Source organism: Columba livia, chromosome 4 (genome assembly GCF_036013475.1).
Source record: "Columba livia isolate bColLiv1 breed racing homer chromosome 4, bColLiv1.pat.W.v2, whole genome shotgun sequence".
NCBI lineage: Eukaryota > Metazoa > Chordata > Aves > Columbiformes > Columbidae > Columba > Columba livia.
The window spans coordinates 45,759,329-45,782,579 of record NC_088605.1 but is presented as its reverse complement, the minus strand read 5'-3'; the positions used below and the strand labels follow the sequence as shown (position 1 = coordinate 45,782,579).

Sequence of the window (23,251 nt, the reverse complement as noted above, 5' to 3'; positions counted from 1 at the left end):
GGATTCTTTCATATTCTATCCACTACCACATTTTTTGAAGCAGAACTTACTGGGTAAGGAGGTGGTTACTCATGGCTTATATTTTGTTAAAGACATTCTTTTTTCCTGTACTGAAAAACATCATAGGCTTTTTCTGGGAAAGAGGGGGAGTTAAGACTAACACCCCTAATCCCTTGCAATTGTTCTCAACTGTGGCACCTTCTAAACCTTGCTTGTGTTAAGGTTGGTTGGGTGATTGGTTTGTGGGTTTGTGTGTGTTTGTTGTTTTCCCAGCCTCTGGCTAAAAATATAGTCGGTGAAGTCTGTTTAGCTTGTGAATTAGTTATAATGTGCAAGTACTGTACTAGCACAATGGCCAAACTGGCAAAGTGATTATGGACTAGCCTTAGGCAAAAGACCTCTTCATTAACTTTAGATTTATTTACTGTAATTACCATCTTTGAATCAGTCAATCAGATGTGCACTGAATGCTAATTTTGTTGATTCCAAATGTGTCTCTGTGATCAAGATAAGGACAGCATAAGAGCATCCCTCTTCAAAAACTTCATTAAAACACCTTGTTAGCCACTATTTCAATGAAATCGCTTCCAATGAACATGAATATAACAAGACTCTGTAATCTAGACTGTATTGTACCATCTGTGGTGCCACTGGTTGTGTCCACATTACCAAGGCACTGAGTCCAAGCTAAAAGAGCCTGCTGAGAAGTAGAGGTTGTCAGCGTGAGCTTAGCACCACACCAGCATGATTACCTGGCTGTTAGTTTGTTTGCAGCACAGAGATACTTCACACCTGGAGGAAGCATGAAGCCCATTTTAGCCAGAATTAGTTTGGGTAAATACACCATGTGGGCAGCTTTCCACAGCATTTGTTTTTAAGGGACAGCTTAACACACTTTGTAATTCCTAGACTAATTTAATGTGTGAACCTTACTGTTTCCCCTGCAATACTGTGTGGAGATCAGATGTATCATGTATGTATGCCATCCATGCCAGAAAGAAGGGTGAGACGCTGTGCTTATGTTGAGGAGGGCAGAACTGTTTCTTTTGGAAATATTGAGCTGGGGCAGGTTCATTTAATGATAGTAAAGCATGGCAACCTGATATTGAGAATAAACAAGAATGTAATCACAATGCTGACTTACTGCAAGTCTGGGATCATGCCAGTCACCTAAGACCCTAAATTACCTGTGGATCAAAGAGATAGAAAGGGATCTGCAGTACCCAGCACCTTAAAAAATCTAAGTTAGCCAGTGAAAATGCTGAAAAGAAAGATATAAGTTATTGTGAAACAGTTAAACTAATAAGCAAAGTCAAATTAAACAAGTATTAAAACAAACCGTGGTTCAGGTCACAATTGTTTCTCTGCTCTCTTTAAAAGTAAATAAAATAACAGTAACAAAAACCCCAAAGCTAAGTTCTTTTTCTATCAAATATATCGCCTGACTAGCATTGGTATACAAAATATTCGGGAGAAGAACCTAAAGATTTAGTTTATACTTTGCACATTTTGAAACAATTTTTTTTTTTGTTAGAAGTCACAGTACCTTTTCCATGTTTTCTTTTTCAGCTATTATATAAAATGTTCAGTTTTATTAATTTCTGAGAACATGTAATTTGCTAGATACTTCCCAGTATTTGTCAAATGTACATGATAGGAATGATTCAAACTACAGTAAGCTGTGAGCTCTAGTGTTTTGGAGATGGATTTAACAGTTTTTTGTGAATTTAATTTCCATTTCCAGCACCTGGCCTCACTGGAGTTGTTGGAGGGCGCCCCAGAGTGTAAGTGAATTCCTGCTCTTGTACAGTGTAATGGTAGTGTTCCTGCCACTCACCATTACCAGCTTCCCTACCCTGACACAGCAACCACAGAAATAAGTCTGCTTAAGTATGCTTAATAACTGATAACAAGATAATAGTAAGTGCTACAAGATATGTTTGCATAGTAAAATTCTTCATTGAGTTATTAAAGAGTTACATAAGTCTCTGATCAGCTCATAACCATGTCTTTGCTTAACGAGCTGTAGGGAGAACTTTTAATATGACTTTATGGCAAGGGAGTAACTCAAGCATATGCCAATATGTGCAGATTTCTGGAACAGATTTCTCTTGTGCCTGTTAGTTTTGAATATGGGCACAGAAACGCAAGGTTGAATGCCTCAGAACATCCCACAAAATGTTGGTATAAACCCATTACATGAGCAAGCTGAACAGAATAATGTTGAGTGTATTAAAAAAAAAATCCTGGTTTGATTCAGTATTTTCTAGATCTGGCTAAAATCTGATAGTGATTTGTATGCTCACCTTGCCATATTTATTCCTGAGAGCATCTAAAACTTTGCTGTCCCTATACAAATATTTTGGTATGTCTGTCTTGCAGATGGAAATGGGATAACAATCTATAGATATATTTCCAATAGCTCTGTGTAACTAGCCTAGGTATCAATGTGAAGCCAATGACAGTGCAATAGACTTCAATGTCATGAAGCACATTCTTTGTCAAGAAAATGTTTTCCAGTATTCTGGCAACTCTCTCCCCCACAAAACTTTTTTTTTTTTTAACAAAATCTTACTTTCTTGATAATGAAATGTAAGGAATTTCTACATTTCTCAGGCTTCCCAAAATAGTTTGGAAAACCATTGCTAATCATGGCTAAATAGCTTTTAATTTCCCAAGTGTTTTTCTGCTGTATGAATAGTCTAAAGATGTATGATCTAACATTTTCACTAACTTCTGGTTAAATGCATTTATGCATGTTGTTTTGTGTGTCTAGATCTCCAGTTCTGAAGCCATTTTTCTTCTATTATCCCAAAAGCAACGTTCAGGTAAGACTGACTGCTTATAGCCTGCTCTGTTCTTGTTGAAGTAATTTAAAAAATACTGCTGGCATTTTTCAGTGACTTTGAGTCCTAAAACTGCGAAGCATTCTGTTCACTTTGATTAAAAAATATTTACTCGGAGACTAATGTTATTCACACAGAATGTTTTATAACAATTGAACTTGCCAACCTTGCATTTTAATTGCTGTGAATTTTGAAATATCTTGCATCAAAACTGAACTTCTCTTTTCAGGCTCTTAGAATTATAGATTTGAATTATTTTTACTGTATTTGCACAGAGCGCTTATGAAAATTATATAATTTTTGAAAGTTAATGGTCCATCTTTTAAGAGAAGGCAATTGGGTGTTCAGAGAGTTGAACGTTAATCTCGTGAACTTGGACACGTCTGACTTTTGGGAGGGTCCACATTTTGTATATACTACTGGAAATAAACATTAAAATCAGTGAATTTCCTCTGATTCACACAGGTTTTACATTGAGAGAGTTGGGCCCTTTCCTTCCAAATACCCTGTCTATAAAAATAGGAGTAGTAATTTCTGCTCTTGCCTATAATGCAAAGACTGTAAGATTATGAAAGCCCTTGAGACTATAGTGATGAGTATCATGGACGAGCCTGTGAATGAGATCTATGTCTGTGGCCTTATTCAGTTCATAACAATAGTTTCTTTCAGACTGAGAAGTTCTGGTTCAGATGACTGGGCAGTCCTAGGTGAGAAATTACAGAGTAAGATGAAACATTGAGCTAGAGCCCTACACATCTACCTCTGTGTCGACTGAAGTCTTCATGACGAACTTGAAGAAACTGGTTTTACTGAAAACATGAAATGTTTGGATTTATAAATGTTGATCTCTGCTTTTTGAATGCCATCAAATACTTAATTTATCCTTTGCAGACTGAAGGCAAAACTGCATATATGCCCTTCTTTTTCCGAGACCTTTAATTGACTTTTAGCTATTGCATGTATGTCATGCCAAGGCATCCTAATAATGATGCTTCTCCATCAGTAAGAGTTTACTCACTCATTCACCATCAAGAAAGTGGCCAAAGGCCAGGACCATTGGTCTGTGTTAGACCACAGGTACTGTGGTGGGCTTCTGGTCAGGGTGGTGAAGGGAAGCATTAGGAGCACAGGCAGCAAGTGAATGGGGGAGGTAAGGAGGAGTGGAAAACAAACAAACAAAAACACACAACCCCCACAAAAACAACCAGCCAAAACCCTATTGCTTAAAAAACCAACTCTGTAAAATGATTATCAGTAATCAATTTAAGTGTTCTGAGCATTTCAAAAAAGGACTGTGTCATTTTCATTTTTGACTTACACATGGTGTTTAGCACAAATAAGCCCACTGTTGCGTTTTTCTTTGAGTAGCACTCTGCATCAGTGGGAAATAACTCAAGATTAATTTTACAGAGAGGATGCTACTTAGTTGTTATTAAAACTAAGTTTAGAAACTGAAAAGTGTAGAAGCCCACCACTTCTTGTCATTTAAAGAAGTTCGGGTACTTATTTTTATTGTCAGTTGCATTTTGCTTTATACAAATGGCTTGTCTTTGCTGGGGTTTATATGAATTTATTATCTTTATGGAAGTTTAGCCTACCACTGTTTTGTTTGTTAAATTAAATGTAAACTTATTAATTAGCACTGTGTTCCAGACTTGGTAATATGCTGTTGAAATTCAATAGCAACCTAATTTAGCAGGGAAGGAAAGCAGTGTCTTATGTATTCTTTTCGATACAGAAAATCAAAGTCATTGCTCTAGGTAGCTAATCTGATGAATATACTGATGCACTGCCATGCCGTGTGATCTGTCACTGTCGTACTGCAGCGATATTAAAGGTTACGTAAAAGTGTGGTGTAAGTGATTCAAGTCCTTGATTTGAAGTTTTACCCATGTATTAACAACAGTGGTCTAGCTAGAGATTACAGAGGAAGGAAGGTATGAATTGACTGCTGTTCTAGATTAGAAGTTCAGTTACAAAGAGTCTAGTTGCTCTAGTTCAGCATTTGAGCTAAACCAAAAAAAACTCTGTAAGGGGATTTTGAGATATGTTAATATTGCCACAGTGGGTTCTTTGTTTTGTGTTTGATAACACCTTTCTGGGAGTCAGTATTTGTTGTTTCTACTGCTCTTACACAATTGTCCTGATTTTATCATTGATCACCAGTGGTTTTACAGTACTAACAGTAGTTATTTTCTGTATATGCTTTTTTCAGGTTTAAAAAGTAACCTAAAACTTTCGCTAGGGAGAAAAATTCTAGCAAACCTACTGAAGGCAAGAACAGCTTTTCTGAAATATTTTTACTTTTTAAATTCTTCCTCTTGTGTAAGCTTTGGAGGCATTTGTCACGATTAGCTATTCTCCAAGAACAATCTTAAGAAAGAGGGCTGAGTAGAATTGTCTTGAATCTGCTGACAACTGAGCACTGCTGCAGTTAAGTTGGTGTGTATTGTTTTGTTGTGGTGATATAACCTGGTTATATGTCTGGGTCTTTAATACTGAGAGTCCTCCAATGCAGATAAAATGGATACAGTTAATTTTTAGACATGATTTTACTATATGATTTAACCAGACAAACCATTGGTTACACCTTAAGTGAACAGCCCAGTCATCTAATGGAGTAGCAGACTTGGCTATGTACTTTTTCAGATTTCTTTGTTTTGGTAAAAAGGATTTATATGATGGAAGAGGTGGAAGCTTTCAGGTTTTGGGATCAAACTGTCAAGAGTTGGGACACAAAATTCCATATAGTGCTGCTGTATGTAGAGGCAGCTGGAAAGAAAGAGATTTGTATTCCTTTAAAACATACCTAACCAGATAGATCATTTATGTGATTTTTTTTACACTTTTTTTCCCTACACAAAGATTTCTTTTAGGTGTATAATGGATCATTATTGTTATTGTGACTTTTTAAAAGGGAGGGCCAGAACCTTACTCATAAAGCTGTTATGTGCCAGACCAATAATTAGAAAAATGCTTTATTTATTCACATGTCACACTGGATTTCTAATTTGATAGTTTAAAAATTGTCATTTTTTTCCAGATCAACCTATTTTTAAATGGACAGCACGTTGAGACATTTGAGGAAGATCTCACATTTACATCAGATGAGGTTGTTTCAGTTGATCCACCTGAGATCAGCAGTGAACTGAAAGGTATGCTCATGTTTTTATTTGTGAATGTATCATTTGCTGTTTCTGACCTGGAAAATCATGTGCTAGGTTGTCTGTGAAATATATTTTACCTCTTTATACTAGGTATTTTTAAATCCATTGCAAAATACTTAAGCTACTTTTCTTGGAAGGAAGAAGGTTAGCATCACACAGTATAAAATGCATTTGAGACTATAACAAGCGTTGAGTAAACTGTTATTCAAAAAAACTAACATCTTAGGCACAGCTGAAAACAGTTGAATGCTGGCATGAAAGATGTTTCAAAGTATACTGCAATCTTACTTTCTTAATCCTGGAAACAGTTGGTTTTACCTTACATCAAGTAGTTGTGTTCAGAATGGTGGACAGACTTACAGAATGCTTAGCATTTAAATAATTGAAATTTGGCCCTATTTCATATGGCAGCCTTCAAAAAATAAAGAAGAATGGGAGCAACCTGGAACTGGAGTCTTTTAAAGAAAACACACTAGCCTAATGATCCAGCGTGAGTAATTCCTGTGTTGCTGTTAGACTTGTCTAACCAAGTTCTCTGAAGAAAGAAAAAAAGAAACTTGAGAAGGGCAAACCAGTGAGCTGAGTGGAGTGGGTCAGGATGTCTGCAATGAAAGAGAAGTGTTCAATCAGAGTTGTTCATAGAAGCTAGGTACAAGGCTACAGATTATTCAAAGTGTTAGACATTTGAAAATTTTTATGTTATTTTTTATGGCTGAGCTATATACGATATTTCTTAACATACAGGACACTTAATCATTCCCTTTTGGTCCAGACAGAGTCTTTATTACCTTATTCCTGCTCACCAGAGAAATGAGAGAATTAATTTAAATCTGCATATAGATATTTTCAAATCTAAATCAGGTGACTGTACTTAAAGGTTACTTGTTAGAAACATTTCTAAAATAATACTAATGCTGAAGGAGTCATTTGGGTATTTAAGTTTGTGAATACTCAAAAAAAAAATAGTGCTGTGACGGCACCAATACGTTAAATTTTATTCTGGATTCCAGACATGAGTGAATAGTATTTCTCAAAATTGGTAACAGAATAGTGTAATGACTAACTACAAGCTAATAGGGAGTGTTCTGTATCTTGTAGAGAAATTTTGAAATACACATATGACTCTGTGTGTTGCCATTTGAAAGTCACTGACACTGGATGTCTCATTGCCATGCATGAGTTCATTTTCCACATGTATTCAAACATCTCTTCAATGTGGTGATTTATGTGTCACGCAGAAACAAGTTAAAATCTTAAGTATATTTTCAGCTCTTATGTCTGTTGCAAATCTAACGTCACGCAAGTATCTCTCTGCTGCCTGGGAGTTCCCAGGAGGGTGGTGGGGGTTTCGCACCATCAAACTGGGACAGGTTAAGGAATAGGAAGTAATTGTTCTGTTTAATAAAGGGGTTAGCAAAGGTCCTGGTATTTTTTTTTCCAAGGTGACTACAATGCTAAATACTGGAGAAACAAAAAGCTATTAGACTCCCTGTTGCCATTTATCCTTTGAGAAAACTTTCTAAGGTGACTGACATCAGCATTTAAGTACTGAATTCTTCAGGCTTTATTAAGGCAAAACCCCACATTTGAGGGACAGCAGAGCTCCTCTGATTGTTTTCCCTGGGAAGAATCTCTCAACTTTTGCCCTTAGTTCTAAATAGAAATGTTTTCTCTATGTGACTGAAGACTTACCTACTAATGTGGCTTAATGAATGGACAGCATGGAGGAGAACTAGAAAATGAGTTAGGCTGTAAAGGGAGTAACTTCTGCTAAAACATTTTCTGTCAGCATTTAGTAAGGAGAGAAGTATTTCTCTTAGTTTCATGGTTATCTCAAGTGTGAGGGACTGTTAGTTGTCTTTGAATAGATAAGAGAAATATGCGAAAATGGATTTCAAAAATGCTGCTAAATGTGGTTCTGGGAGGGTGGCATTTGAATTTACCATTTGCCTTAGCTTTGAAGGAAATTCTTTCGTAGATTTGTTTAAGATGTTTATTAAATGAAAACAATTTCCTGATAAACAGATCATGAAAGATAAATCAATTAGAGTAATAATAAATGAGAACACCAGAACACTGTCTTGAGCTGGTTCTATTTAAAGGGAGACTGTCAAAGACTGTGTAAAATGTCTGGTGGAGAAAAGACTTCTACAGCTTATACAATTTAAACATTGTCATACTTCAGCCTTTGAAGAAGCACTACATTTTTTTCTTGAATTCTGTATTGAATGGTATTATTAAAAATAATGTGATTTCTGTGGTGTATGAAGTGTGGTAGTCTTGTCCAAAACAAGCAATGAGCTTTAGCTGGACTTTTTCAGATCCTCTCTCAACTGAGATGTTTAATCAAAAATAATATTCCCCAATTAAATAAATACACCCTTCAGTATTTTCTGCCAAGTTTCATGGCACATTTTTGATTGCATTTTTTCATGGAAGTGAACATGGAAAGGACTCTGAGCATCAAGCTCAAAACACACCTCCTGCGTCAACTCTTTAATTGTATGCTTTCACCATTTCAAATTTCATGGTATTGTGACTTAGTACTGTTGAAGAACTGTTGTGCTAGATGAGGGGACTGAGACCATCATCAGCAAATTTCCTGATGACACCAAGTTGGGAGGGAGTGTCGACCTGCTGGAAGGCAGGAGGGCTCTGCAGAGGGATCTGGATAGACTGGAAAAATGGGCTGATTCCAATGGGATGAAGTTCAACAAGGCCAAGTGCCGGGTGCTGCACTTTGGTCACAACAACCCCCTGCAGCGCTACAGGCTGGGCACAGAGTGGCTGGAGAGCAGTCAGACAGAAAGGGACCTGGGGGTACTAATTGACAGGAAGCTCAACATGAGCCAACAGTGTGCCCAGGTGGCCAAGAAGGCCAACGGTATCCTGTCCTGTATCAAAAACAGCGTGGTCAGCAGGACAAGGGAAGTGATCCTTCCCCTGTGCTCTGCATTGGTGAGGCCACACCTGGAGTATTGTGTTCAGTTCTGGGCCCCTCAGTTCAGGAAGGATATTGAAGTGCTGGAGCGGGTCCAGAGAAGAGCAACACGACTGGTGAAGGGCCTTGAACATAAGACCTATGAGGAGAGGCTGAGGGAGCTGGTGTTGTTTAGTCTGGAGAAGAGTAGGCTTAGAGGTGACCTCATCACTCTCTAGAACTACCTGAAGGGAAGTTATAGCCAGGTGGGGATTGGTCTCTTCTCCCAGGCAGTTAGCAATAGGACAAGGGGGAATGGGCTTAAACTCTGCCAGGGGAAATTTAGGCTGGATATTAGAAAGAAATTCTTTACAGAGAGAGTGGTCAGGCATTGGAATGGCCTGCCCAGGGAGGTAGTGGACTCGCCATCCCTGGAGGTTTTTAAGCTGAGATTGGACATGGCACTTAGTGCCATGATCTAGTAAACGGACTAGAGTTGGACCAAGGGTTGGACTCGATGATCTCTGAGGTCTTTTACAACCCAGTCAATTCTGTGATTCTGTAAACTGTAATCACTTTCAGCTCATCTTTGAGCAGACTACATGTTATGAAAGTTTAGGTCTTAGTCAAAGCAGTTTAACACTGGGACATTGTTTGGGGTGCGGGTAGATGTTCTCCTGATCCAGCTGTGCCAGTAGAAGAGGTTGCTGCAGTCAGCCCTCAGTTGTTCATTATTGTTCTCCCTGTTATTGCCACTCATACGCCAGCAAAGCTACTCTTGTGTTGCTTGATGTGTTTCAGCCAAGTAAGTACTATGAACTAAGATACACTATACAAACTACGTGTCATGTTGTAGTGAGGCATTTTTGTCATCCACAGTATCTCCCACCCCGTACTCAAATGAATTTTTGGGATCTGCTCAGCTGCCACTGCCATACACTGCTGCCTCCCTTTCTGATAGGGACAGTGAATACTGCAGCCAGCAGGACGTAGACACAGTTTCTTTCTTACCCAGCTTTGCTAAAGCTCTTTAGGTGAGTCTGGCTCCTGTCTGAGGAATCAGCAATTCTCTGTGGGCAGGAAGGAGTTCAAGGTAATGATGATTTGGCTGTGGCTGTGTTTACCTGATCACCTGACACAGTTCATGGAGTGCATATCTTAATAGTAGGTGCAGTTGAGCTTAAATCATCCTTGGACTTACCACAGTGTTAATTTTGGTTTCAAGTATAATTTAAACATTAATTTGTTTCTTGAGGGTGAGTTTAAATTGATATAGTTAAGCTTCTTAATACAGTCTGCCTTTGGCCAGCATTTATAGCATAACATCTTTAGCATTGGGTCTCTTACTCCTTAAAATTAAAAACAAAATCACAAAAACAGGGCAATAGTTTGTTATCCTCAGCAGATGCAGTAACAATACAGAAAAGATACTGATGCATTTTCAAATTTCATTGTGTCTCGCAATATGAAGTTTGTCCAACATAATTGATTTTTTCTTCTTTTAAGTTCAACAGTTGTTAACACGTTAGACTGAAATTTTCTGTGACAAGTACATGCCCATGGCAGAACTGTTTTACAGAAGTGTGTGTGTGTGTATGTATGTATATATATATATATATATATATATATATATATATATATATAGGGCATTTTTCAGTTGCTTACTGTGGCTGCCACCAGCAGTTGTTGCACCAGAAGCTGTGACAGAAAGTCCCTTCCCTGCTCTGAATGTTCCCCCTGCTGGTATCTGGGGAGCAGAGGTGGGGGGAGATCTGCCACTTGTCTGCAGGGGGTGAGAAAGAGAGGGGACAGAGGAGGGCAGCTGAAGGCTGAGAAGTCTACCTGTGGCTCCAGGGTGTAGATGGGTCTTAGAGGTGTGGGGACTGAACAGCCAGGGATGCCAGGAGAGCTGATACAGCCTTAGGGAAGTTGGATCAGAAGCAAAACTGGCTGGAAATTACTTAATTCTCACTGCCTAAAAACTGGGATATAACCTGTGCTTCAAATTTGAGTATTATGCTGCTATCAGCAAATAACTAAAACTCACTGGCAAAGTGAGCGCTTCATCTCTCAGTTTGGGGAACAGAAACTATAATAGATGGTGACAGCCTACTACTGCCTTCGGTAATCGATGGTTGCAAGAGGTCTGTGCTGCATAACTTAACCATCAAACCTTGTGTATAAACTGCACGGATCTCACAACATTGAATTTCTGGATTTGAGCAGGGGTGGATTTGCTTTTTTTGATATGTCAGTGGATAAAAATAATACTTACTAAGAACTTTACTCAGTGAAGTGCAACAATCTTTTTGTTCCTAAAGGCTTGGAAGTCCAATATTTAGAAACAGACAAGTAAAAAATTAGGATTGGCTTCCTATAGAGCATGCATTTATGACCATTTATTACCTTTTCTTATGTAGTACTAAGATATTTACAAAATGAGTAATTTGAAAAACAAACCTTGAGTTTCTTTTGTGCAGCTGAATAACTAACTTCTAATAGTGCATATAAAATTGAGAGACACATGTTCTCTTGAAAAAGGAATTTTAAATTGTGACTGTTTTCTGTGGACATAAAATGACAGTTACTTTTAAAAAATATACTGTTACCTGTAGCTATCATTAAAATGTATTCATTTTTTTTTTATTCTATAGATCTGCCAAGTGGTCCACATACTTATCGCTTAGAAGATCTTGCCTATACTAGAAGTGGAGACAAAGGCAACTCTGCAAACATAGGTATTTGTTTTTTTCTTGCTTTCTGAAGTGATGCAAGACTTGCAAACAAGAGTTATATATCTAGTGCTCTTTTTATTTTTTTTTTTAATCTCTCACATAATTTGATTATTTTTAATAGTCTGCTGAAACAAAATAATCCATATAAAACAAGGATTTTACTAATGAAATACCTGTAGTTTTCTGTTAGGCAGCTGTTGAAGTCTGAGGTACTAAGAAAAAATAATTGCATGTCATACTACAAAGAAAGATCTTTGTTTAAGGTTGCAAAGTCAAGCTCCTCAAAATTAAGAAATGCCTTTTTAAGGTTTCCTTTACACATTAGTCACCAGTCCCTCATGTGCGTGTTATGTAACATAATCTCTTGGATGTCTGATCATATATAATATTTCTATACGTTAATTTTATATACATGGCTGAAACATTGGCAGTGTTAGGAAATACCAAAGTTATGCTTGCATGTAAGAGAATGTTTTTATCATATTGTTAATCCAAATGGTGTATTTCAGTGTGCAGTTTCTTTATATTGATTGTGCTGCTTCCTGCATTGTTTAATAATTCCTTCTGTTCCTTACTTCTGCATGCAACAATTGGCTCTCTTACTTGTTGGAAGATGAGAGAGTCTGGTGTTCAAAGCTCAGTATGAATTAAAGGTGCGTTTGGGATTTGATTTGCTATTAGCTGTCATGTGAAAACTGATGAATTTTGTTCATGTATATTTAGGAATTTAGTGTTCTTGTTTGTGGAACTGGTTTTTGGGTTGAAGAATGAAAGAATGTTGATTTTTGTTTGTTTGTTTGTTTGTTTTTTGTTTTGGTTTGGTTTGTTTTTTTTGTTGGTTGGTTGATTTTTTTAATAGTTTTTTTCCCTATGGTTGACCAATGTTGCAATGTAGCATTGCCAAAGCATGCATGATGTATAGCTAATGAACTCCCTCAGATACAAAGTTGCTATTGCTTTATTAAGGAACAACAACAGTAATGACAAACTTGACCTCTAAGACTAAATTAGGTTTGAAGTCCACAGATAAAAAGATCCCTCTGACACAAATCTGCTTTGCTGATCCTGCTGTGGAATGTCAGCTTTGGCCTGAAGTTACCTGAAGCTTATGAAAGCATATATTCAGCTATAAAAATGTAATTGTCATTTCTTACACGTCAGGATCTTATGCAAGGAGTGGGGCAAGGACCAAACCTTCAGCTGCTGATCATGCCTTGTTAGGGTTAATTGCAATTACATGTCATTTAAAGCAAGCCATTTAAAGGAAGAGAACTGCATTTGGGTTGTTTGTTGCAATGATGTTATTGTTCTTTAGGTATCTTTCAGTGGCAACCAGAAAAAGTCCAATAATCACTTAGTCTGGGAGCATTCTTTCATGTCATGCTCCACACTGTCTCTCTGCTGACAGAGGGAACGCTGTCATACCATAGCTTTTTCATTCAGGAGCTCATTAAAGTGGATCCATATGTACAGTTTAAGAGGAGGATCTCAAACCAGTTTTGAAAGGATAAATACAAATATAGCTTCTATTTCAACTAACAACTGTTATACCTAACAGGTGTGATAGCACGGCATCCCCTCTACTATCCATACCTAAAGAAGACTTTAACTGCTCAAGCCTTGGAAGATTACTTCCAGCACCTTCTAGAGCGAGAAAAACATGAAGAACTAGTCACAAGGTGAGTAGCTTGCTGCTCAGTCCATAGTTATATGGTAGATACCTGATGGTATTGAAAGTATGTTAACATAAAAATTGCAAACCTGTGTGTACTGTATTCAGTATTTTTTATGTATCTTTTTCTACTTTTTTAATAACAACTTGAGCAACAGTCATTGAAAAAGAACATGAACTTGTACATCTCCTGAAGGTGGTCAAAGGTAGTGAATCCGTTCAGTGAAAACATTTGAATGTTCAGAATTAGCATATTAGCGTTGGGGCTGTTTGTTTGTTTTGCTCAGTACAGAACAAAGTCTCTACAAAATAGAAATAACTTCTACTCTGAGAAATGTATCTTCCCAGTGTTTTTGAAGCATTTGGACTGCAGAAGGCTTAGTAACTGAAGCTTCCCAAGCCTCAGAGCTTCAGAACTGGGAGTCTGAAGTCCCTAAAACACAACCTCAAAGACATGCACACAGCCAGTATGGACTGGAGCCCAAACTTTCCTCATCTCCCATCAAAAACATGCCTCATCCTATCACTGTCTCAGCAAGAAGTTCAGTCACTTTCTCTAACGTATTCCTTTGAGTACCCTGCTCTCACCCAGTTTTTCAGCACATGCATCAAGACAGAATTTAAAGGGAAAAAAAAAAACCACCACCATTTAAAAAATAAGGATGAACTGTTGTCTTTTTGTTCTAAGAGCTTGATTCAGAAAGGTGCGGCTCAAAGCTCAGGGCAAACTTGAAATTATTTTAACTCCTGCTTTTTGAGTTGTAAGTGCTGTTCTTTGTCTTCATAAGCGGCTCAGTGCAGATCTCACACACTGTTTCATAAGTGCTAACAAATCTGTGTGTCTAAAAAATTCTGATATTAAGAAATGTAATTTAATTTCCTCTGAAACAGAGCAGAGAAGGGAAGAAATAAAAAAAGTCACGCCTCCTAATGATACTTCTAGAAATTGATTTATTGGGTTCTTTAATGCTGTTTATGTTCATAAATAAGGGTTGAAATTTGCTGTGTCTGGATGAAGCCAATTTATTTTGATTAATTAGATTATCTGTTCCTGGGTTTGGCTTCCTTTAATGATGTGATAATGGAGCTCTGTGAGTGAACTGAAAAACTTCTGGGGAAAAAAAGTAAATCCTTTTGTGGAAATATTTAGGATTATAAGGATTAGGCTCATGTGCTTCAGATTCTATAGTTTCTTTTTAAATTACTTGTTTATTTTTAGTTTTCGCTGCCATAAAAAGAGCTGTCTTACTCTTTCATTTTCCTTAATTTCCTTTATTTAAAATGTGAGTAGTTAAAAATCATGTATTAGTTTTGCTACTAACACCAACCATGGCTTTGCCTCACTACAAAGATTGTCAGCCCAGTCGCCTCTCATTCTTTTTCATTAAAACTATTAAATAGGCGTACTAAACAGAGAAAAGGTAGGATTATTTTTGGTAGAGAACAGTGAGAACTCAAACTTACAGATTTTCAGGTAACATAGTAACAAAACATGGTCTTTCAAATCTTCCCCTCGTACCCCAAAACTTCAAACCCGTGTGGTATCATTCCCCCCATGTAGAGCACATTCTTAACAGTTAATCACAATTCTTCTTCGGCATAGGAGTGATGCACAAGCTCACCATGGAAGGTCAGAGCAATTAAGTGAGGGTGAGGGAGAGTTAGCAGCATTCAGAGAGAAATTGCTCAAAGTTTAGAAAGAGATGTCAGTCTCTTGAATTTTCACTGGTACCACCATTAAAAATAGCATCAATGCAGTTGTAAGATGAGTAGCTGGACCGTACTGCATGTGGAAGATACAATTATTTTTTTTCCGTTATCCATTCTGCCCTCTGTGGTATTTATACTAGGTTATTTGTGTGGTGTTTTGTATACAATTGACTTCTGATAAGATACGGAATAAGGACTTGTCATTTAGTGGGTCAGTCATTTAAGAAGGATAGTAAAATTACCCTGTGACAACTGGTCGGTTTCATGTTCTGAAATACAGTTATCTTATTTATGCTTTGAGAGCATTTCATTGCTCAGGCGTAAAAATATTACAGCTCATTTCTTCTTGTGGGATATTTTTACTAAGAGCTGAAGAACAAGAAATGTGGATACTGGTGCTTCTAGATTGCTGGGGTTTTTTGTATATATGTATGTATGTATATTTATTATGAGGGGAAAAAATACTTCTCTCTACAGTATATCTCATATGCAGACATCTCTTTTAGCCTATGAACTGAGTTCACTGATGGGAGGAATCCTATCTTTTTATTTAAATGCACTAAACATTATTTGTACCATTATAATTTCCATGCATTTTAGCAGGAAATTCACCGGAAAAACCTGACTTCTTTGAATATGTACGGCAAGCACTTCAAAAGAAGTAGTTAAGCCGGCACCCCATTGTGCATCATCATAGGAGTTCAGCTAGAACAGTGAATTTTCCTTGTTTTATTGGTTTCTGTCACAGACTTAGTATTCTTTGAAGGGTTTATTTGTTTTCTGTGCTTTTTAACAGCAGCTCTTAAAGGTTTTGATTGAGTTGTACAATTAGGTAGTATTTTCTTCCTTTAGCCCTCAGTTAATTAAACTTAAATTGTTTAATTATGCTGGGTAAATGCATACCAACATTTTGGTTGATCTACTCTTGCTGCTTTAAGACTATGATGGTGGTTACAGTGTTTTGTTTTGTTTTGTTTTACTGTGGGAGTGCATTTTTTATGCAGAAATATTTTGGATGCTCAGATGCTTCAAACAGGACTTAAAATATTGAAAATGCTGACCTCTGTATATTATTTTGTAATCTCGGTTTAGCTAGAGTATCTCACTGTAAATATTTCCTCAAAGTACTTGAAGTGCAAGTGCCATTCTGTGACGTTCCAAATTAAAATCTGTTGCTTTTATTACATACTCTCTCTGCAGAATCACTGCAGAAAGTGAAACAAAATTCTTCCACTCTTTTTTTCATTTGCTTCAGCTTTTGTCTGCTTTTCAACTTCTCTCCTGATTTGTTTAAATGATTGACTTTTTTTTCATTAAACTTCATTTGAGAGCTGAGGTGTTATTAATAGCTTTTGGAATACATATTCCATTAGTCTAGTTCTTGTGGAGATACCTGCCAATCGTGAAATCACTTGCTGCCTGGAAGTCTTTACCAGTTTTTCAGAGTAAAATTTACGGTGCAGTGCTTTGGTAGACTTCTAGTTCTCATGATACATAGTTATTGGCAATTTATATTGAGTTTCATAGTTGAAAATTTTGTGGAGTCCTCTGATCTGCTATGTGATTGATTATGCTATTAAATGTAGTAAATTATGTAGATGACTTGTTGTGGAAATTGCTTTATCATTCATATTCCTATTGTCTGTTAGAGCACTGTTGGATTAATCAAACATTCCTGCCTTACCAATGGATTTGTCTTTAAGTGTGATAATGTTGCCTAGCAACTAGTTTTCAAGGGAGGTCAACAGAATGCTAACACCAATTTTCTTCTTAATAACAACTAATAATGTTAACAGTAGAGTGTGGTAACGAAAGAGTAGAAGGAATGGTGAAAACTCCTTTTCCTGGGAGACAAGTGCAGATACTCCATGACCTCTGCTTGCAAGAGCATAATGAGAACTAAAACATTTGCCAGGCTGCTCACCAGAATCGTGGGCTGGCCACATCTCCTTCCATTAAAGGCCATATGCCCAAGATACAAGGGCATACAGGGCTGTAAATATCAGCAACAGCCATAATTTTCACAGTGTTGAAAAGGTGGTAAAAAAGTGAAACCTTAAAGTGACAAAATGGGCAGTACAAGAGCGCTGCAAGAAATTACAGCTGTTTAAGACAGATTTGAAGAATCCTTCCCAAACAGATGAAAGTCACATAGATGACTAAAGGAAAATAGGTGGTGGTAGAGGAAGCATGATTTAAACTGCAGCCATCAAACATCTGGAGATGGAGCAAGAGTGGGATACCGTCTTTCTCTGTCGTTCCTCATGTCTTACTGATGTTCTGACTAAATCCTTTCTTACAGAAAAAATGAAAGCTATCATGACATTAGACAAAGAAAATATTGAAGGCAAGCAAAACCAAGAATAAATAAGAATACAAGGAAGATGACAAAACACTGAAAAATTGTGCAAGGAGAGGCAAATGGAAATATGCTATAGATCTATTTATGGAATTTGAAACAACTTCATTAGGGAAAACAGCCATTTTCCAAACTTCTACAAATGTTTCCAAACTGGAACTGTACCAGTCAAAAGCAAGGATGGAAAAATGCTTACAGTGGTAATGGAGCAGAAAAATATGTCTGTCAGACTAAAATAAAATTTTATCTGAACAATGCACATGGCTCCAAGAAAGAATTGAAATGTAGCTCTACTTTTCATTTGTTATAAAATTATCCACAGTTGGTCATAAGATTTTGATCCAGTGACTCATAGTTATCTCTCAGTAATGAAGAGTGTACCTTCCCAATTAGCTGGTGGACTTTGTTAGCAAAAGTGAGTTCAAGGGATGAAGTGATACTATTTTTCATTATCAGAACTAGGAAATACTAAAAATACTTCCCTCTGCCCACTGTGCTCTCTGAGTTCATGTTGGATCTTGAACCTGTTGCTTATGGTGCTTTAACTCTTAAGAAAAAAAGTATGTAGAAAACAACCTCATTAGAAATTAATGAGTTTTGCAGTCGAATAAGAGGAATGTGGTTACTTTATGATCCAACTTTGAAACTGTTAAAGACTGTTGATTTGGAGTATGGGGAAGAAACAAGAAGGCCATGGGTTAGTGTTCAGTTAGCTTTTAGGCTTGACTCAGCAGTAAGTGATGCTATCACAAGCGTGAAGGTGTTGGGTTGGTTGGTTTTTTGTTTGTTTTGTTTGGTGTCTTTTGTTTTGGTATTCTGTACAAGTGTTTCTTTCAAAATCTTGTGAGAAGTAATATCTAGTTTTTATTTTACAGGTATGAGTTGCCAGGAATCCATGGATTAAATTTTGTTCTGAAGAATTCCCTTGGTGGTGGTGGCCTAGCATCCCTAAGAAGTGACCCACAGGCATGTATCAAAGCATTTATTTCAATGTAGTTATCTTCTATAACTATGTACTACTCACTCCTTTTATAGCCAACTGTAAACTTTTGATTTTGACTCTTTAGTTCCTTTTAATTTCCTGTTAAAATATACATTATCTGCTTAATGGTTTAAGGTTTGAAAACAACATGGGGAAGTAGAAAGTTAATTTAGAGTATTTGGTGAAAAAGATGTTTACAAGAAGCTATTAAGAGAGTCCTCAAATCAGTTATGCTCTTTATGGTGTGCTGCCTGTGTTTTTAGATGCACCAGCAAAATTAGCTTCTCAGAAGGGCTGTCATGTTTTGGAGAATGCAGATTTACTAGACAATTCTGATTGAGTTTTTCCTAGTACATTTAGGAAAATTAACTGTACAGCAACTTCTTTTTCTTAACCTATGACTCGTACAGTTAAAATACTGAAAATTAATATAAATCTGGAAGAAGAAAAACAGAGGGATAGGAGATCTTGTGTGTTGATCACATTATGTGAATCTGAAACTAATGGTTTTTGCGAGTGTACAATTTGAGTATTAAATATTTGAAATGTCTAAACCTGAAGACAAGGTCCCTTAATGTGGCAATTATGCGGCTACAGCACACAGGCTGAGAAATGCTTACATGTACAAATAATCTCAGCATAGTGAAGAAGACTGTTCACAAAATAAGATCATGCTGTGTATGAATCAGGTGGCAGAACTGAACCCAAAATAAATTGATTCTAGCACTAGATTTCAAATAAATTGAAGAAACTATTCAATCTGATCATGGTTAGATGTTTGAAAACTCAACCGTATGTTTTCCTTATTTAATTACATTGATTCACAAGTGAGAAAGCCAAATAAATGGAAAAGGTAAATAAAACTTTGGATAACCTACAGGCCAAGGCTTGAGTATATGTAGAGATAAATAACCATAAAACTTTAGAAACATACTGAATTCCTACACTAATTATAGGAAAAAAATCCTTATTAAACTATTTTTAAAAACTTAATTTACAAAGGTAGTATATTTAGATAGTAAAATGAAATGTTGGTTTGGGTTTTTTTTTTCTTACAGGGCAAAGCACTTGGACAGATGCTCTTGGATTTCCAGATTAAAAATGTTCCTGATTTGAAATCACTGATAGAGTAACAGGTGTCTAATACACAGGCTTTTAACACTGAGTGGTATATAAAAACATGTTATAAACAAGAACTGGCTTCTTGGGTGAGATTTTTTTTTTTTTTAAAGAGTAGAAATTAGTGACAGTTATCAGAGGCTTAACTGTATGGCAGAGATTAGCAAATGTTTTGAGTAATACCAGACTAATAGCTTTGTCTGTGACTGATAACATTTCCTGTATAGTTACTACATTGGATGAAGAATTAATTTATTTCCTGTAAAATAGAATTAATCAAATTCCAACATAACATTTAATTGTAAGACAAGATAATCTTTGTTCCAAGATGAAAATTACTTCCTGTTCAGTCCATCTCCCTTTTCCTTCTCTCAGTCTTCATTTGAAAAAATAAAATGGACTGATGTAGTTGAGCTCCTGTCAGCTCTGTCCGTCCTGTGCATAGAGCGATGCTGGGTAACCTGCTGTGCATCGGTATGAAGTCAGCACTGCCTGGTACTGGGAAACAGTTTTCCCTGTTGGACAATAAAGTAATAATTGTTAATGTTATAGAGTCGCTGGTAGTAAATGCTGACCTTTGGTGGTGATCCACCCAACTTCTAGCACTTTGTCCAGTTAATGACATACTTCATTATTACAGTTTCCAACATCTCTTACTAATTAACCCATCAGTTGAAAGTACTGACTACTAAGTCATATGTTTTGGCATAGGAATAAATTTGAAGATTAGGCCAGAATTTCCACTCTCTCCTGTCCTCATAACTGTCTGTATTTCCTCTGCAGAAGCCATATAAATATCACTCTGCATGTTCAGGCATTTCATATTCAGAAATGAATCTTTATCTTGGGGAGATTGTATTAATTGTTTAGTGCTGACAAAATGACACATTACTAATATCAGATAAAATGCTGAAAATAATTATTTTGTAATTGTCACCAAAACTGTTAGTTGTTCCTAAGTCTCAATCTGTGCTACCACTATTATGAATTTCCTAGCCTCTTGCTTACTAATGAGGATGATACAATGAATTGTTCCCACCTTTTCTGTGGTTTTGTTCGTTCGACTTGAAGGTATCGTAAGTGAACACTTTATACATCTAAGCATATTATTGTCTTAGCGGGTGTAAGTACTGTCTGTGTATACTGCTTGATTCAATCTAGTTGTAAAAAATTAGCTAATATTCATTGCAGAAAAAATATCCAACTTATTAACCTCAAAGGGAAAATGGCATGCTGGTTCTATTATGTTTAAGTCATTCTTCATTATAAAACTCTTGTTAATAATTTGAAAGCCTGTTAGTTTAGCAAAACAGACAAAGGTATTGAGAGGAAATGAAAAAGTGATAGACCTCAGTAGCAAACCTACAAGGATAAAAAGGCTACAGTAAATACTTGCAGTTCACTCAATACACTGCTTAAGTGACTCTGTAAATGTGTATGCAATATTTTTTGAATAAAAGTGAACATTTATGAAGTATCAATGTGTTTTAGTCATTTCTGTTGCTTCTTCTGCTGGAAGAGAGTGATACTTAGTTCGAAGGTTCTTTGTTTTGGGGTTGTTTCACTTGCCTGCAATTTTGTGCATTGTTGTGCTGGTTCCCTTCTTCCTTCAGATTTTGTCTCTTCTGTCCCTACTCTTTGTTAAATACAAAGACTGAAAAAGTAAGTGATACCATTTTCTAGAGGGCTGGTCATTTACAGCTCTACAATGGGACCTGTAATCTGCTGAAAACAACGGTACAGTGTTCAAATGGATTGGATATGGGAATACAAAGGCGTTATTTTTTTATCTCTGGAATTGCCCTTTCGGATGCTGTGAGACCATCCTTCACAAACGTGCTTTCTATCCATCATTTCTTTCAGTGTACCAGCTTAAACTAAGTGGCATTACTTTTCAGATACTTTTCTCACAAAGTGTAGCCTCCAAAAATCCCTATCCAGAGATTTTATTCTGTTTAACCTCCTTAACATGTTTTGAATTCATGAACCTCTACTTGCTCCAGCAACCCCAGATGACCCGAAAGCTTGTTAAAGCTGCATTTATTTCTTCATCTGTGGTAGAGGTTGAGTAACTGAGGAAGGTTTGGTAAAATGTAAATTGTACTTGAAGGTGAGCATGTATGAAATCAGCTACGATTTAACTTCAGTCAGTTGAAAAATGCATTTTGCCTGCTTATTACAGCAGAGCTGTTCCTCATATAGGCAAGAACTTAGCCTTCTAATTGCCTTTCTTTCCTGCTTTTTCCCTACTGTGTTAGCTGTGAGGTCAGGATGGAGATAGTAATGCCTAGTGTATAAAATAAGGTTCCATCTAATATAAGAGTTTCAGTGTAATGGAAACCGGCTCTTACCTGGGAAGTTTTTGTGCTGTGGCTCATCTGCACTACAAAACAAAGGCTGTGTGCTCTTAGGTCTCGCAGATTTCTGACTGCGTCTCACCTAACTCTCAGAAATAAATCCTGGGTTTTCTAATAAAATTATTCTATAGCAGCTAACAGTCCAAACAAATACTTTCTCAGTGTTTACTATTTAATATTTCAAAGTGATTTTCCCACTGCAACTTGTGTATTAAAGGTACAAAAGTTATTATACAGAATTGACTCAAGATAAAGGATGTGCCAGACGGAGGCACAAAGTATATTTTCAATTTAGCCATCTCCAATGAAGCCATTTTTCCACTAAAATATGGGAGGGGGGGGGTTCCCCCTCAAATCAGAAGAAAAACAATTTTAAATATACCTTTTAAATTTTGTGCTGTATCTTGGCAGGTTGAAAGTGCAGCCCTTAAGGTCTGAAAGCAGAAAATGTTGGATTCCCGATTGCTCTTCAAGGATCTGGATGGTTTCATTCCAAAATGACTTTAATACGTTGTATTAAGCACTTTGCACGCACTAACACGCAGGACAGTCGCAAGGTAGCGGCAAAGCAATTACTTGGGCAGGTTTCAGTTGCTGCCACTGGGTCTGTGCGTTGGCTGGAGGAGTGATGCTGTCTCACAGGCCTGTCTGATGTATGATGCCTTTTGTGCTTGTTCCATTGGGGTTTCCGGACCTGAAAGTGAGCGAGTGGTTGTGAGAGAGGCCAAAGAGGAGACTCCTTAGTGCCTCAGGTATGTGGAAATTGAACTGACGAAATGCCTCACCTCTCACCTTACTTCTTTGAAACCCTCCCATGCCATAAGACTTTGAGTCTCCTCCTTGTGGCAGTTCTTCTTCTTTGGTTTCATCTTGGTTTCCTTTCCGGATTCACTTGAAATGGACCCTGGTGATTTGGGGATTAAAGCTAACTGGCATTAAGAAAGCAAACAAAGGATGCCTTAAAGTAAAAGATCACATTGGGAAATGTCTGTTTCTGCCAGGGAGTTCAGCTGAATTTCTCTACCTTCCGTTGAGCAGGGGAGGGAAATCAACGGTGGGATGAAAGCATCTCTAACCTATTTCAACAAAGATCATACGGACATTCTCTTGGCAGGAAGAATGGGGGCAGGGGGTCTTTGGATGTCACCCTCCTGCTTATCCTCACAGGAGGGTGACAGGAACCTTTCTGTGCTAGGACTTTCTGTAGAGTCTTTACTCTTCTGGCTGTGGCACAGTGTTCTCACTGCTGCTGTGACCATCGCCAAATGGGTGAGACCATTTATCACAGTGAGGGGTTTTAATCTTTCCCCCCTGTCCTTTTAAAAATAATTCACTAGTTTAAAATGAGGAAAAGCTTCCCCCTTGCCCTGTTTTTATTTACTAG

General features: G+C 37.1%; 1 protein-coding gene across 3 annotated transcripts in view; it reads left to right on the top strand.

The window, feature by feature from the left end:
- LOC102087742 (uncharacterized) overlaps positions 1–20,987 on the top strand; it is a 61,562-nt gene extending 40,575 nt beyond the window's left edge. For 2 of the 3 annotated variants that reach the window (XM_065061485.1, XM_065061484.1), the window contains exons 14-20: positions 1,745–1,784; positions 2,777–2,828; positions 5,890–6,001; positions 11,588–11,671; positions 13,227–13,347; positions 18,285–18,375; positions 19,450–20,987. In XM_065061485.1, the coding sequence (XP_064917557.1) occupies positions 1,745–1,784; positions 2,777–2,828; positions 5,890–6,001; positions 11,588–11,671; positions 13,227–13,347; positions 18,285–18,375; positions 19,450–19,524 (575 nt within the window). In that variant the 3' untranslated portion in view covers positions 19,525–20,987. Of the gene's footprint in view, positions 1–1,744; positions 1,785–2,776; positions 2,829–5,889; positions 6,002–11,587; positions 11,672–12,281; positions 12,322–13,226; positions 13,348–18,284; positions 18,376–19,449 lie in introns of those variants that run through there. The other variant, XR_010472295.1, reaches the window with a different exon arrangement.
- Positions 20,988–23,251: the final 2,264 nt, after the last annotated feature.